This window comes from Ricinus communis, chromosome 8, assembly GCF_019578655.1.
Source record: "Ricinus communis isolate WT05 ecotype wild-type chromosome 8, ASM1957865v1, whole genome shotgun sequence".
Taxonomy (NCBI): domain Eukaryota; kingdom Viridiplantae; phylum Streptophyta; class Magnoliopsida; order Malpighiales; family Euphorbiaceae; genus Ricinus; species Ricinus communis.
The window spans coordinates 14,373,495-14,384,855 of record NC_063263.1 but is presented as its reverse complement, the minus strand read 5'-3'; the positions used below and the strand labels follow the sequence as shown (position 1 = coordinate 14,384,855).

General features: G+C 36.3%; 1 protein-coding gene across 2 annotated transcripts; it reads left to right on the top strand.

Annotated features, from left to right (window-relative positions):
* The first annotated feature begins 973 nt into the window (after positions 1 to 973).
* LOC8269639 (serine/threonine-protein kinase AGC1-5) lies at positions 974 to 5,500 on the top strand. Of its 2 annotated transcripts, XR_001535958.3 has the most exons (3): positions 974 to 1,712; positions 3,955 to 4,948; positions 5,042 to 5,500. XR_001535958.3 is itself a non-coding variant. In XM_002529026.4 (2 exons), the coding sequence occupies exons 1-2, from the start codon at positions 1,183 to 1,185 to the stop codon at positions 4,748 to 4,750; spliced, it is 1,326 nt and encodes a 441-aa protein (XP_002529072.1). In that variant the 5' UTR covers positions 974 to 1,182; the 3' UTR covers positions 4,751 to 5,500. The 2 variants fall into 2 exon arrangements, 1 of the variants encoding a protein (XP_002529072.1); XM_002529026.4 differs by having other exon boundaries at positions 3,955 to 5,500.
* Positions 5,501 to 11,361: the final 5,861 nt, after the last annotated feature.

Genomic DNA, 11,361 nt, shown 5'->3' with positions numbered 1-11,361 from the left:
CAGTATCATTAGAAAAGTTTCGAAACTGTCAATCTAAACATGATTAAAAAAGTCATAACTACTAAATTATATTCCAAACAAACTATTTTACTCTTAATTCGAAAAAAAAAAGAGAGGAAATAATATGTTCACATGAGACTGATTTTCTTGCTTCATGCCACTATCATATTAAGATATTAAATGAGTTAAAATTAATTTTATAATATTTCAATAATATAATAAATGACAATAATAAAAAATTGATAAATTTTGATATAAATTATTTTTATAAAATAAACCTTAAAATGTATTATTTTAAACTCTTACTATTTGAAATTACTAATAAGACGTAACTATTAACAAATTTAAAAATAAATTTATATGAGATCCACCTTGTATTTTTTTAGCTCAATTAATAATCATATGAAAAAAAAAAACTTCATTATTTAAAACTAACTATCAAATAATCAATAGTGACATCTCATATTATATAATTTTTTTATCTTGATTTATGTATATAACGACATTATAAAAAACATTATTAAATTTATCGTTCTTCTCAACTTCAAATAACCATTTGTTTTAAATTGTATTACAAATTTAAATGCTAAAAAATATTAAACTTCTTTTTGATAAAATATTTACTCGGCAATCAATTAATTATGTATTTTTTAGTTTATTAATATTTGAACTCTAATGCATTTTTTAAAACAGTTTCATTTTATTATCAGACTAAAACATTAGGTGTAATGAATTAATAATTTTAAGTTTTTTTTCTAAACATAGAAATGAAAAAAAAAATAATTTTTTTTTTTTTTTAAAAAGTGGGGTTCTGAACAGTAATATCAATGTTGACACTAGAAAGTCGTGAGCACATGGAAAATAGAAAATGGAAAAAGGAGTCCTAATCATCATTCTCATCTGCAATTAAATCAAATAAAAACAAAGAAGCCAAAACAAAACTTGAAAATGATATTATCTCCTTAATTAGATTCCATAACACAATAATCTCCATGTAATTAGCATTAATCTGTTTCCATAATCGGCCCACCATTCTCCCGTCTTAGCCCTTACCCGTACCCGGCCCATTTCACTGTCTTCAAAAATTAAATTCATCTTCACTCCCTCTCTCTTTCTATTTCCATGCCTCTCTTTCTCTCTCTCTAAAGCCACTCGCGCTTTCTGTGTCTCTCTCTCTAGACAATGGAGCCCTGTCTAGACGACTTAACCGACGACCTACAAAGCATAAGCTTTGCCTCCACCGCAACAACCACCATAACGACCACCACTCTCCACCGCAGCACAAGCTCCGGGTCCTCTTCCTCCGCCACACTCACGCCAGCGCCCTCCACACACACCTCGAAACACCATCAGTCCCTCTGTCTCTCCGATCTCCGCTTCTCTCTCCGCCTTGGCTCCGGTGACATAGGCTCTGTCTACTTAGCGGAGTTAAAAAAACCTGACACGTCAGCAGCATCAGATATAACGGACAGTCCGATATTCGCGGCGAAAGTAATGGATAAAAAGGAGTTAGTTAGCAGAAGTAAAGAAGGAAGGGCAAAAACGGAAAGAGAAATATTGGAAATGCTGGATCATCCATTTTTGCCATGTCTATACGCTTGTATTGAATCTCAACGTTGGCTTTGTTTGTTAACTGAGTTCTGTAACGGTGGTGACCTCCATGTTCTCCGTCAACGTCAGCCTCTTAAACGTCTCGAAGATTCCGCCGTCAGGTAACCTCCGTTATTCTCAGCTTCTACGTACACTTTTATTTTTTCAAAAAAAAAAAAGCAAACTCATTTCTTTAAAAATTTAAATAATAAATCGCGTTTGATCAGCTACAAGAAACACACCCACGACGAGAGTGATGGATCGAAGAGTGGGGTCCACCACCTGGTGATGGCACGGTGGTTGTCAGAAGGGACCCCACTTACTGTTAATATCAGTACTTTCTATTAGTTACTTGCTGCTATGTAGAATTTTTTACATAGTGAATTGCCGTACAGTGGATCATTTCTCTTTGTAGGATGATCACGTGCGGTGAAGTCCACGATAGTTAATTAAGATTTGACTTTTCTGTTTTTTAGGAGAGTCAATCATGGTACGTAAATTATGTAGCCATGTGACAATTGGTCAATTGGGAACCGTAAGAAATGAAATAGGGTCTCGATTGAAATAATATTACTTGATTTGCCACTATTGCTTAGCGTTTATTTAATGGTGGGTGGTAGCTGAAACAATGAACTGGCGTTTCTATGAATGGAGGAATCTGTAGTTCTGTAATGTGAGTGAGTGGATGAGTGATTAATGTTTACTGCAGTATGCAACTGTTGGTAGTTGTACGTTTTAGTAATTGATGATACTAACTATATTAGTTCACAGTTAATGACAATAAGAGTGATAAATTTTGGAGACCAACTAAGAGAAACTGTATGGATAAAGAAGTGGGGTTGGAGGTCATAATCATATAGTATTACGTATGGTGTAGAGTCATTGTCAGTTTACTAATGTGCATGGCTGTATGTGTTTTTATGGGAAGAAATGAAACACTTGTCCATTTTTTTCTCTTAGTTGACTGGTATTTCAAGCAACTTTTGTTTGAAGGTGCTAGTTTAATATGTATAGAAATAGAAGTCTAGAAAATGGTCCATGTTTGTGTAAGGTTGTTAAGCTATGGCCCTCCCTCATAAAATAATTAGTACTAGTAGGCTTTTCTGTTGTCTCACTCTACCATTACAAGTTTGTTATTGGTTAATCTTGCATCTTTTAATTAATTCTCTAAGGAATGTAAATGATGGATGCTTGAATTTGTATCTACATTATTTACCAAAAATACTTTCCTCTATTTAGCAGCTTTCTTTAGGTTTTTGGAGTTATTAGTCTAATAAAACGGTGGTTTAAGTAGTTGTATAACTCAATTACTACTAGAACTGTTTCCAGTGCTGTAGGTCTCGAATTCGAAACCCGTCCTAATTCCTGTCATAATTCTTACCAGTAAACAAGAAAGTTCTGTTGTTTCATCTAGAAAGGAATAAAATATCTCAAAGGCCATGAACAGTTCCAATTTTACAACATTCAGGATTTCCGTTATTTTACTGGATATGCGGACATTCTTTTAGAGACTGTACCTTAGGCTAGTGACTTGTGGCCCCAAATTATTTATCTCCTTGTAGTTTAGTATACACCATCAATTTCTTGTTACTTTTCTCCAATTATGAAACAGATTTCATATCCTTATCCTCCTGCTCATTTGATGTTCTTTCGATCCCTTTTTTTTATTTGTCAGTAATGAATATTAGGGAGACACACGCACGCACATGACCCCATGAATGTTTATTTATAAAAATCGTTTTCTTTATAAAAATTCTTTTCTAATTCCTCACTACATCCAACTTAAAATACTAGCGGCTAGCAAAGAAAAAGCTAGTGCAAAATGCGAATATGCACATGATGGAGGACGCGAGTTAGAAACTTTGTTTATTTGCTTTATTTCTCCACCTCCCATGTCAAGATATCTTCTTTCCATCATTTCCATGCCTTCTCTTTTCTCATTGTTATATTGATCTCTTGCATTAGAGTACATGAATGTTGGGGCAGTGGTCCCTTGTGGTATGAATCATGTAATAGAAAAAGAAAAAGAAAATTATTGTATCAGTTTAATCAATAATATAATCAAAAGAAGAAAAAAAATCATCAATCCTGGTTGCTTATAAACAAATAGGTCCCCTTGCCCCATGTTTAGGACTCTTGCAGCATCTCAATTATTTTCTTGCTCAAATGCATTATTAGTTTTGCACCAAAGTTTTTTAAGCACCACTTTCTTTTTCTTCCATACAACTAGTGGACCATCATTCAAAATTGTATTACTCCCTTGTTATTAGCTAATTCTGAGTTGGTTAAGTTACACAAATGCCATGCTTGGAATTTGTTGGTTAGTATTTAATTAATCTTGTGTTTTTTAATTTTTTATTATAGGTTCTACGCATCAGAGGTAGTGGTAGCTTTGGAGTATCTTCACATGTTGGGGATTGTTTACCGTGATCTTAAGCCGGAAAATGTGCTTGTCAGATCAGATGGTCACATAATGCTCACTGATTTTGACCTCTCGTTAAAATGTGATGATTCTACATCAACCCCTCAAATTATTACTAGCCAGAACACCCCAAATGCAGCCCCAAAAAATGACTACCCCATTGACCATCGTCCTTTCACTTCATCTTCATGCATTATCCCTAACTGTATAGTTCCAGCTGTATCATGCTTCCATCCAAAGCGCAAACGCAAGAAGAAGACAGGCCACCGTGGTGGGCCTGAGTTTGTGGCTGAGCCCGTCGATGTCCGGTCAATGTCATTTGTCGGGACCCATGAGTACTTGGCACCAGAGATTGTGTCCGGTGAAGGTCATGGTAGTCCTGTGGATTGGTGGACACTAGGGATATTTATGTTTGAACTATTTTATGGGGTCACACCCTTTAGAGGTCTGGACCATGAGTTAACTCTAGCTAACATTGTAGCTCGAGCACTTGAATTTCCTAAAGAACCTGCAATACCTTCCACAGCCAAGGACCTTATTTCACAACTACTGGTTAAAGATCCTGCCAGGAGATTAGGCTCCACTATGGGTGCATCTGCTATTAAGCACCATCCTTTCTTCCAAGGGGTCAATTGGGCATTGTTGAGATGCACACGTCCACCCTATGTTCCTCCCCCATACACCAAAGAAATTGTATCAGATGAAAGCTGTCCCGAGACACCTGTGGAATATTATTAGTGAAGTTTATAAAAATTAAAAGAAAGCTTTAATAAAGCAGCCGCACCATACACCATACATTTCACAGTAATATTTGAACTTTGAAGGCAAAAACTCATTACCACTGCCACTACACGACAATCTTGGTTGGAGAAATGTAGAATTAGAAGCTACAATGCCTTTGTCTGCTTGCCTGCAAATGTTTGCAATTATTAGGGAGTAAGTAGATAGGTTTAAGCATTAAAGATATTATTTATTTTTATGATTTCCACTTGCAGAGTTCTGTATATACATATTTTATGGTCAATGCAGGCGTTGGGGAACATTGGATCCCGACAGTGTAAACATAAAAGAAAGATTTTGACTTGGGGGGAATAGGGAGGAAGCCGGTGGCGCCGCGTGATAGGCTGTCCACAGATCACGAGGGACCCTCGGATGGTGGAGAGAGGGCACTGGCATGAGGTGAAGGAAATTGCTGCTTGTGTTTGTATGTGAAGAGGAAGGCCTCAACCCCCATGTGAGTTGTTTAGTGAAGGAGTTGTGGGGACTTTAGGCTTGGGACTGGAGAAAGGTCGTTCTTTGTTTTTTGTTCACTAGAGAAGAGAAGATCACATCATGCTTTTGCTCTTACCCAAATGATATAAGATAGATTGCCGTCACACTAGTTAGATCCCATCCTCATTTATTTATTTTTATTTATTAGATAACTGGTTATGAAATACTCATTCTTTAACGGTTATGTGGATCAATCTTAAAATTCTTTAATTTTTATCCAAGTTTCTTTTTAAATAATTTCTTTAAATTTAATTAAAACTATGCATTTTCATTTAGTCTCGTGATAAATGCATATTTCAATTTGAGTTAGAACTCGAGTTCGAGTCTTCCTTCACTTTTCCCTCCTCCGCCATGGCTCAACAAAAAAAACTTGCAAGCGTTATGCAAGGATGTCTTGTTAAGCCACGAATTAAAGAAATTTGATGCAGAGAGTAGACACAAATAATACCTTTTAAGATTGATCATTACCCGTTTACCACTATGATTCAATAGCATCTATTTGCTTTTTAACTTCTATATACTGAATTCATGATTCAAAACTTACTTCTCTTACTAATTTTGTCTAATTATAACTGAACATAAATAAATTAAAAGAAAAATAAAATTATTTGCAACTCATATATATATATATATATATATATATATATATATATATATATATATATATATATTTATTGAGATGAATTGTATTGTATTATGTTTCCATTACTATGAAGTTTCTTCTTAAGCCATGATTTACAGTGACATATGAGAAGAATGCAAAATTTCATTATTTAAATTTAATGTCTCATAAATTATATAAGATGATTCATCATGAATCATAATTTAATAAGAACTATGAATTTATATTCATATAACTATAAATTCTAGAATATCTTACAATTGCTAATTTAAAAATACTCAATATGGGGTGAATTCTATTCGGATTAGGGTGATTTACATTGTTTCAAAACATGCCGAGAGCTGCTTATTCCCAGATACTCATGTTGTAAGCTCGAGGCCGGATAGGATCACAAACTATGACCAAGACGGCACACCTAGCCTGGGGGTCCTTTGTTCTTTAAATTCCGATGAGCCGAGCTAGCCTTTGTATTTGAGAATAAACAGATCGTAGCTTAACTAAGGAACCATAGCCAAAAGATCAGAGAAGAGAGAGAGAGCTCAGAAAGCCATAAGTATTAGAACACAGAGATTTTATTTATCAGAAGAGAGAAGGAAACTTGCCATACATTACTCAAGACTCTTCTTTATATAGAGGAGCCTTACATCAGATAGTAAGGATAAGATAGGAATCTCATCTTTTTACACATAAGATACACATACATGATTTACAATAGGACAGTAAAGATAAGATAGAGAATCTTATCTTTTCACACATACACACACTTTATATAAAGATATATAAGATAGGAATCTTATCTTCTTACAACAAGACTATGACAATACATAAAGACTATGACAATACATGAATTGACCCCAACTTTTGACAGCTGTAACTGAGACACGGCAACACTTAATAAAGATGTTTGTACCATGGACCAGTGTTGATGTCGTCTAGCTCTTCATTATCCTCTAGTGGCTGGAAATCTTGCATTAGTGCATCCTGCTGCCCTTGAGAGAGTGTAGGGTCATCCTGGGGTGTCGATAATGTGGGAGATCGTGAGACAACATCCATCATTGCTGTGTGCAAATGAGTGGTATGGAAATGACCATGTTTTCCTGCTGGTTCCTAATTCTGAGTGCAAGATCCAGTTCCGCCATAACCTAAGGTGCCTGATGCAAAGGTCGATCAATAGTTTTCCAATGGTAACATATATTTTAAGTGGCATATGTTGCTTCAATGACCTGGAAACAGGACCTGTGGATAATGAAAATTACTCGGTATTTTGATGCCCGAGCATTGTTATCAGTGAAAAGTTTATTTTTGTGGATTAAGTTTAACAGGTCAACCTTCCACTGATATTCAGTCCAAAACCAGGTAAGATACTGCCATGGTAATGTTTCATTGTTGGTGTCAATATTAAGAAAGTATAGGAGGTCCATAAGAGGAACTTCAATTGCATGATAACAGAAGGTAGAAATGCACCATAAGAACCAAAGTTCTTCTTGTATCTGAAGATGTGAGGGGGTGAGGTGATAAACCAATCTCCATGGGTGATCAGGGTAAAAGAAATGTGGGCTCATTGGGATTTTGAAAGTTTGTTGAATGACGGAGAGGTAATGGAACATCATATTTCTGGCAAAATTACTGACTTGTTTTGAAGTCAGTCTTGGAGGTAGGGTTGGAGGAGATGGTGGCTGAGTTGGCATGGATGAAGATGATCCTTTGTTTTTGAATGAGGCCATGAAGATGATTGGAATGTCAAGAGTGGATGTTAGGTGAGTCACTGGTTGGGGACTAGGCTTAGAAAGTCTGGATAAGAAATCCGGAATCACATTCTTGGTCCTTTTATATGCTGGACTTCAAAGTCATATTTGTTGAACAAGGACTTCAATCTCAGCAACTGTGCTTCAGGAATAGTTTTCTTATTGAATTCAAGAATCTTTGAAAAAGAGGAGTTGTCCATCCTTACAGTGAAATGTTGGCTGATGAGAAAGAATTCAAACTTTTTCATATCGTATTTGACTGCAAGAATCTCCTTGTACGTTGAATAGTAATGTGTCTCTGCTTTAGAAAAGGTTCCCGATGCATATCCATACAACCTTTCCTTTCCGTCAAGATTCTCGAGTAATATTGCTCCCCATGCGTAGTCAGATGCATTTGTTTGGAGTATTAATTTTTCTGTTGAGGGTATCGTCAATGCAGGAGGATCTCGGACCAGTTCTTTTAACTTTTTGACAGCTATAGTTTACTCTACAGACCATGGAGGAGGATTCTTAAGAGATGACATGTATATTTGGACAAATGGGGCAGGGCATCTCTGACATAGTTTAGAATTCCGAGAAATTGCTGGATCTGCTTTACTGAAAGATTCTCATCAGGAAAATTTTTCAATTCCTCCATGAGATGGGGACCATAAGTGTATTATCCATCTTTGAAATACATGCCAAGAAATTCAATTTCCTTCTATCTAATAATGCTCTTCTTTTCAGAAAGCATGATTCCATATTTTTGGACAATTGCCAGAAAATGTTGTAGAAGTTCATAATGATGAGCATCCTCTGTTTCTGAGAATAGTAGTATGTCATTATTATAAATCGGGGCGGAATGTAAAATGGGTTGAAATACTTGCACCATGGTCTTTTAGAACAGTAACGGGGCTGTTTTGAGCCCAAATGGCATGACCGTCCATTGATATTGGGCATTTGGAATGCAGAATGCTGTTTTATACCTGTCAGCTGGGTCTATGCCCAATTGCTAGAAGCCTGCCTTTAAATCAAACTTTGAATAGTGTTGGGCTTTCTGGATGTGGACTTTGAGGTTTGAGATCCTTAGAAGAGGAAACTTGTTATCCTGCAAAAAATAGTTTAGAGGCTTGTAATCAATAACAAACCGCTTTTTTCCTCTAAGTTTCTATGATCTTTTCTCAACATAAAATGCCTGGCAAGCCCACTGAGATGTTGTGGGTTCAATGAGACTTTGCTGAAGGAGCGCTAAGCATTCTGACCTGGCAAACGCTAAATCTGATGGAGACATTCCAGGGTGGGTTGCTCTGTTAGGATTCACATCTTCATTAAGTTTGAAAGGTAGCTTAATGAAAAATTGTGGGTTCTTCCAGAGTGGCTGAGGATGCTCAAAATGAGCATGTGATTCAAGACAAAATGATAAGAATTTTTTCCTGTATTCTAGAAAAGGTCATTCTACATCTGAGATAGCAAACAGATTATTGGTATCTGTATATGGACGGAATTGCCTCTTGAATTTAATACCTGTAGGGAGGATTTGTAACTTTGCAGCCTGATGATAAATGTCAAATCCGATCAAGAGGTGTTGTTTGGCAATTCTGATCCAATAACATGCGTCAAGATAACACAATTTAGGAAAAACTGTATACCTATCCGTTGTCTTGTAATCAGGGTTGTTCTAAAAATCTCTCCATTAGCTGCCTTAAATCTATTCTCTTGGTATCGCCAACATTCTTGTGGAAGAATAGACGGGTTCATCATGCTTTTTTGTGCCCCAGTGTCAAAGAAAGCAATTACTGTCACTGACTTGGCATATTTTGAAGGCAAGAACTAAACATGCACATAAGGAATGGGAGGCTCTGGCTGAGCTGCAAATTGGGTAGACTCAGGAGCCAAGCTGGGAGATAATGGATACTGCATTACATCCGCTAGGATGTTATCAATACTTTCTATCTGTAAATCCATCATTAGAACTGGAATTTCTTCTGATCCTGAAGAAGAATCATCTTCAGATGAACTAGAACCTTGATGTATTTCTACTCCAAAAAGGCTATCAGTAGTCGGGACGTCTTGTTCGGAGAGGAGAGACTCAATATCTTCTTCGAAATATCCTAGCAATGACAATATCATGCTTACATGCTGGACCGTCTTACTGCCTTATCTGGGTTTTTAGGACAATTTTTTTTGCAAAATGTCATTTCTTCTTGCAAATATAGCATATGGAGGACTTGATGCTTTTATCTTTCTTTCTTCTGAAGTAACAGAACTTTTTAGAATGAGTCTTGTTCCTCTTCTTGCTTTCTTTGTAATGTTCAGAAGAGGATTTGTACTTTTTTGTACTAGAACACCTTGAACATGTGCAATTTGAAGATTTGCACTTGATTTTTAGATGATCTCTATTACATGCTTGCTTTGTAAGAGTACCTTGAGACTGCAATGACTTGAAGAATTCCTATAACTCACACAGTCTTTTGAGTGCTGCTAGTGTAAACTGCCATATTTCTCCAAAAGTTATAGCATTTACTGCTCTTTTAGTTGCATTGATGGAGGAATGAATTTCAGGCTGAAGTTCTTCTGGAAGGGACGAAATGAAAGAATACTTTAAAGTATCATCACTTTCATTTCTGCTAATCGCATAGTACAGCTTTGACATTGCCATATAATGCTTTTCTAGATCCTTTTTCTTCATAGAACAACACCTTCGATCAAAGTACTCCTGCTTCTACTGCTTGATAATCAGATCAACATCTCCAAGAAATTGGTTATGAAGTAATGCGATTGCTGTTGCTGTTAAAGGCATAGTAGTGAACTGCATCTGCATATACTCAGATTGGTTCTGGAACCAATCTCTGAGACTTCCAGTAAACCTAGTGGTAAACTCAGTAACAACCTTTTTAAGGTTAGCATTTTCATAGGACATTTGTAAGTCAATTCATGCTAGGAATTCTGACATCCTATCCTTCCATTTAGAAGGTGGAATATTATCCAATGTGAACCATGGTCTTGAGGAGGCATTAGGTTTGGGAGTTGATGTAGGCATAAAAGGAGAATAATCATCAGGAGGATCTTCCACGATAGGTTCGGGTGGTGATTGCTGAGTATTCATTAAGATTTCTGAAATATCAGCATTTCAAAATCTTCTGAAGTATCAAAGTCATAAGCTCCAATCATCAACTGTTGTGGTGCTTTGCTCTTATCTGGAGCCTGAGTTTTCTAGGGAGAAGTTTGTGGTTTTGCACTCAGATGGTGGAAAGTTCCAAAAGGTAGCTTGGTCACTGGTTTTGATGGTGAAGGTGAGAACAGAGAGAAACCTTGTCAGAAGGGAGGAGCCACAATTGATGATGATGAGTCTGCAGATGAAAATATAGGAATTTCTGGAGACCTTTTCTTCAGATCATACTCAATCTGCTCTATCTGACGTTTAAGGTTCATGTTCTCTTTTTACTTTTATTAGAAGACTGATGACATCGGCTGAGAAGTTTTCAATTTCCTATCTAAAGCCTGGTATCTGTTTTGCAGAGAAGAATACAATTGGAAGACTTCCGTTGAATAACCTAAAGCTTTTGATCTATCTTGTGAGCCAAATGAAGAGCTTGATCTAATTTTCCATCAATCTTCTTTAAATAAGAGTTCTGGACTATTGAATTAGAAGTCTGTCAATTCAGTACTTCTTCTGGCGGAGTAATAGGCTCTAAAGTTCCTGATGGAGTAACCTTTAAGGGGGTGATCTC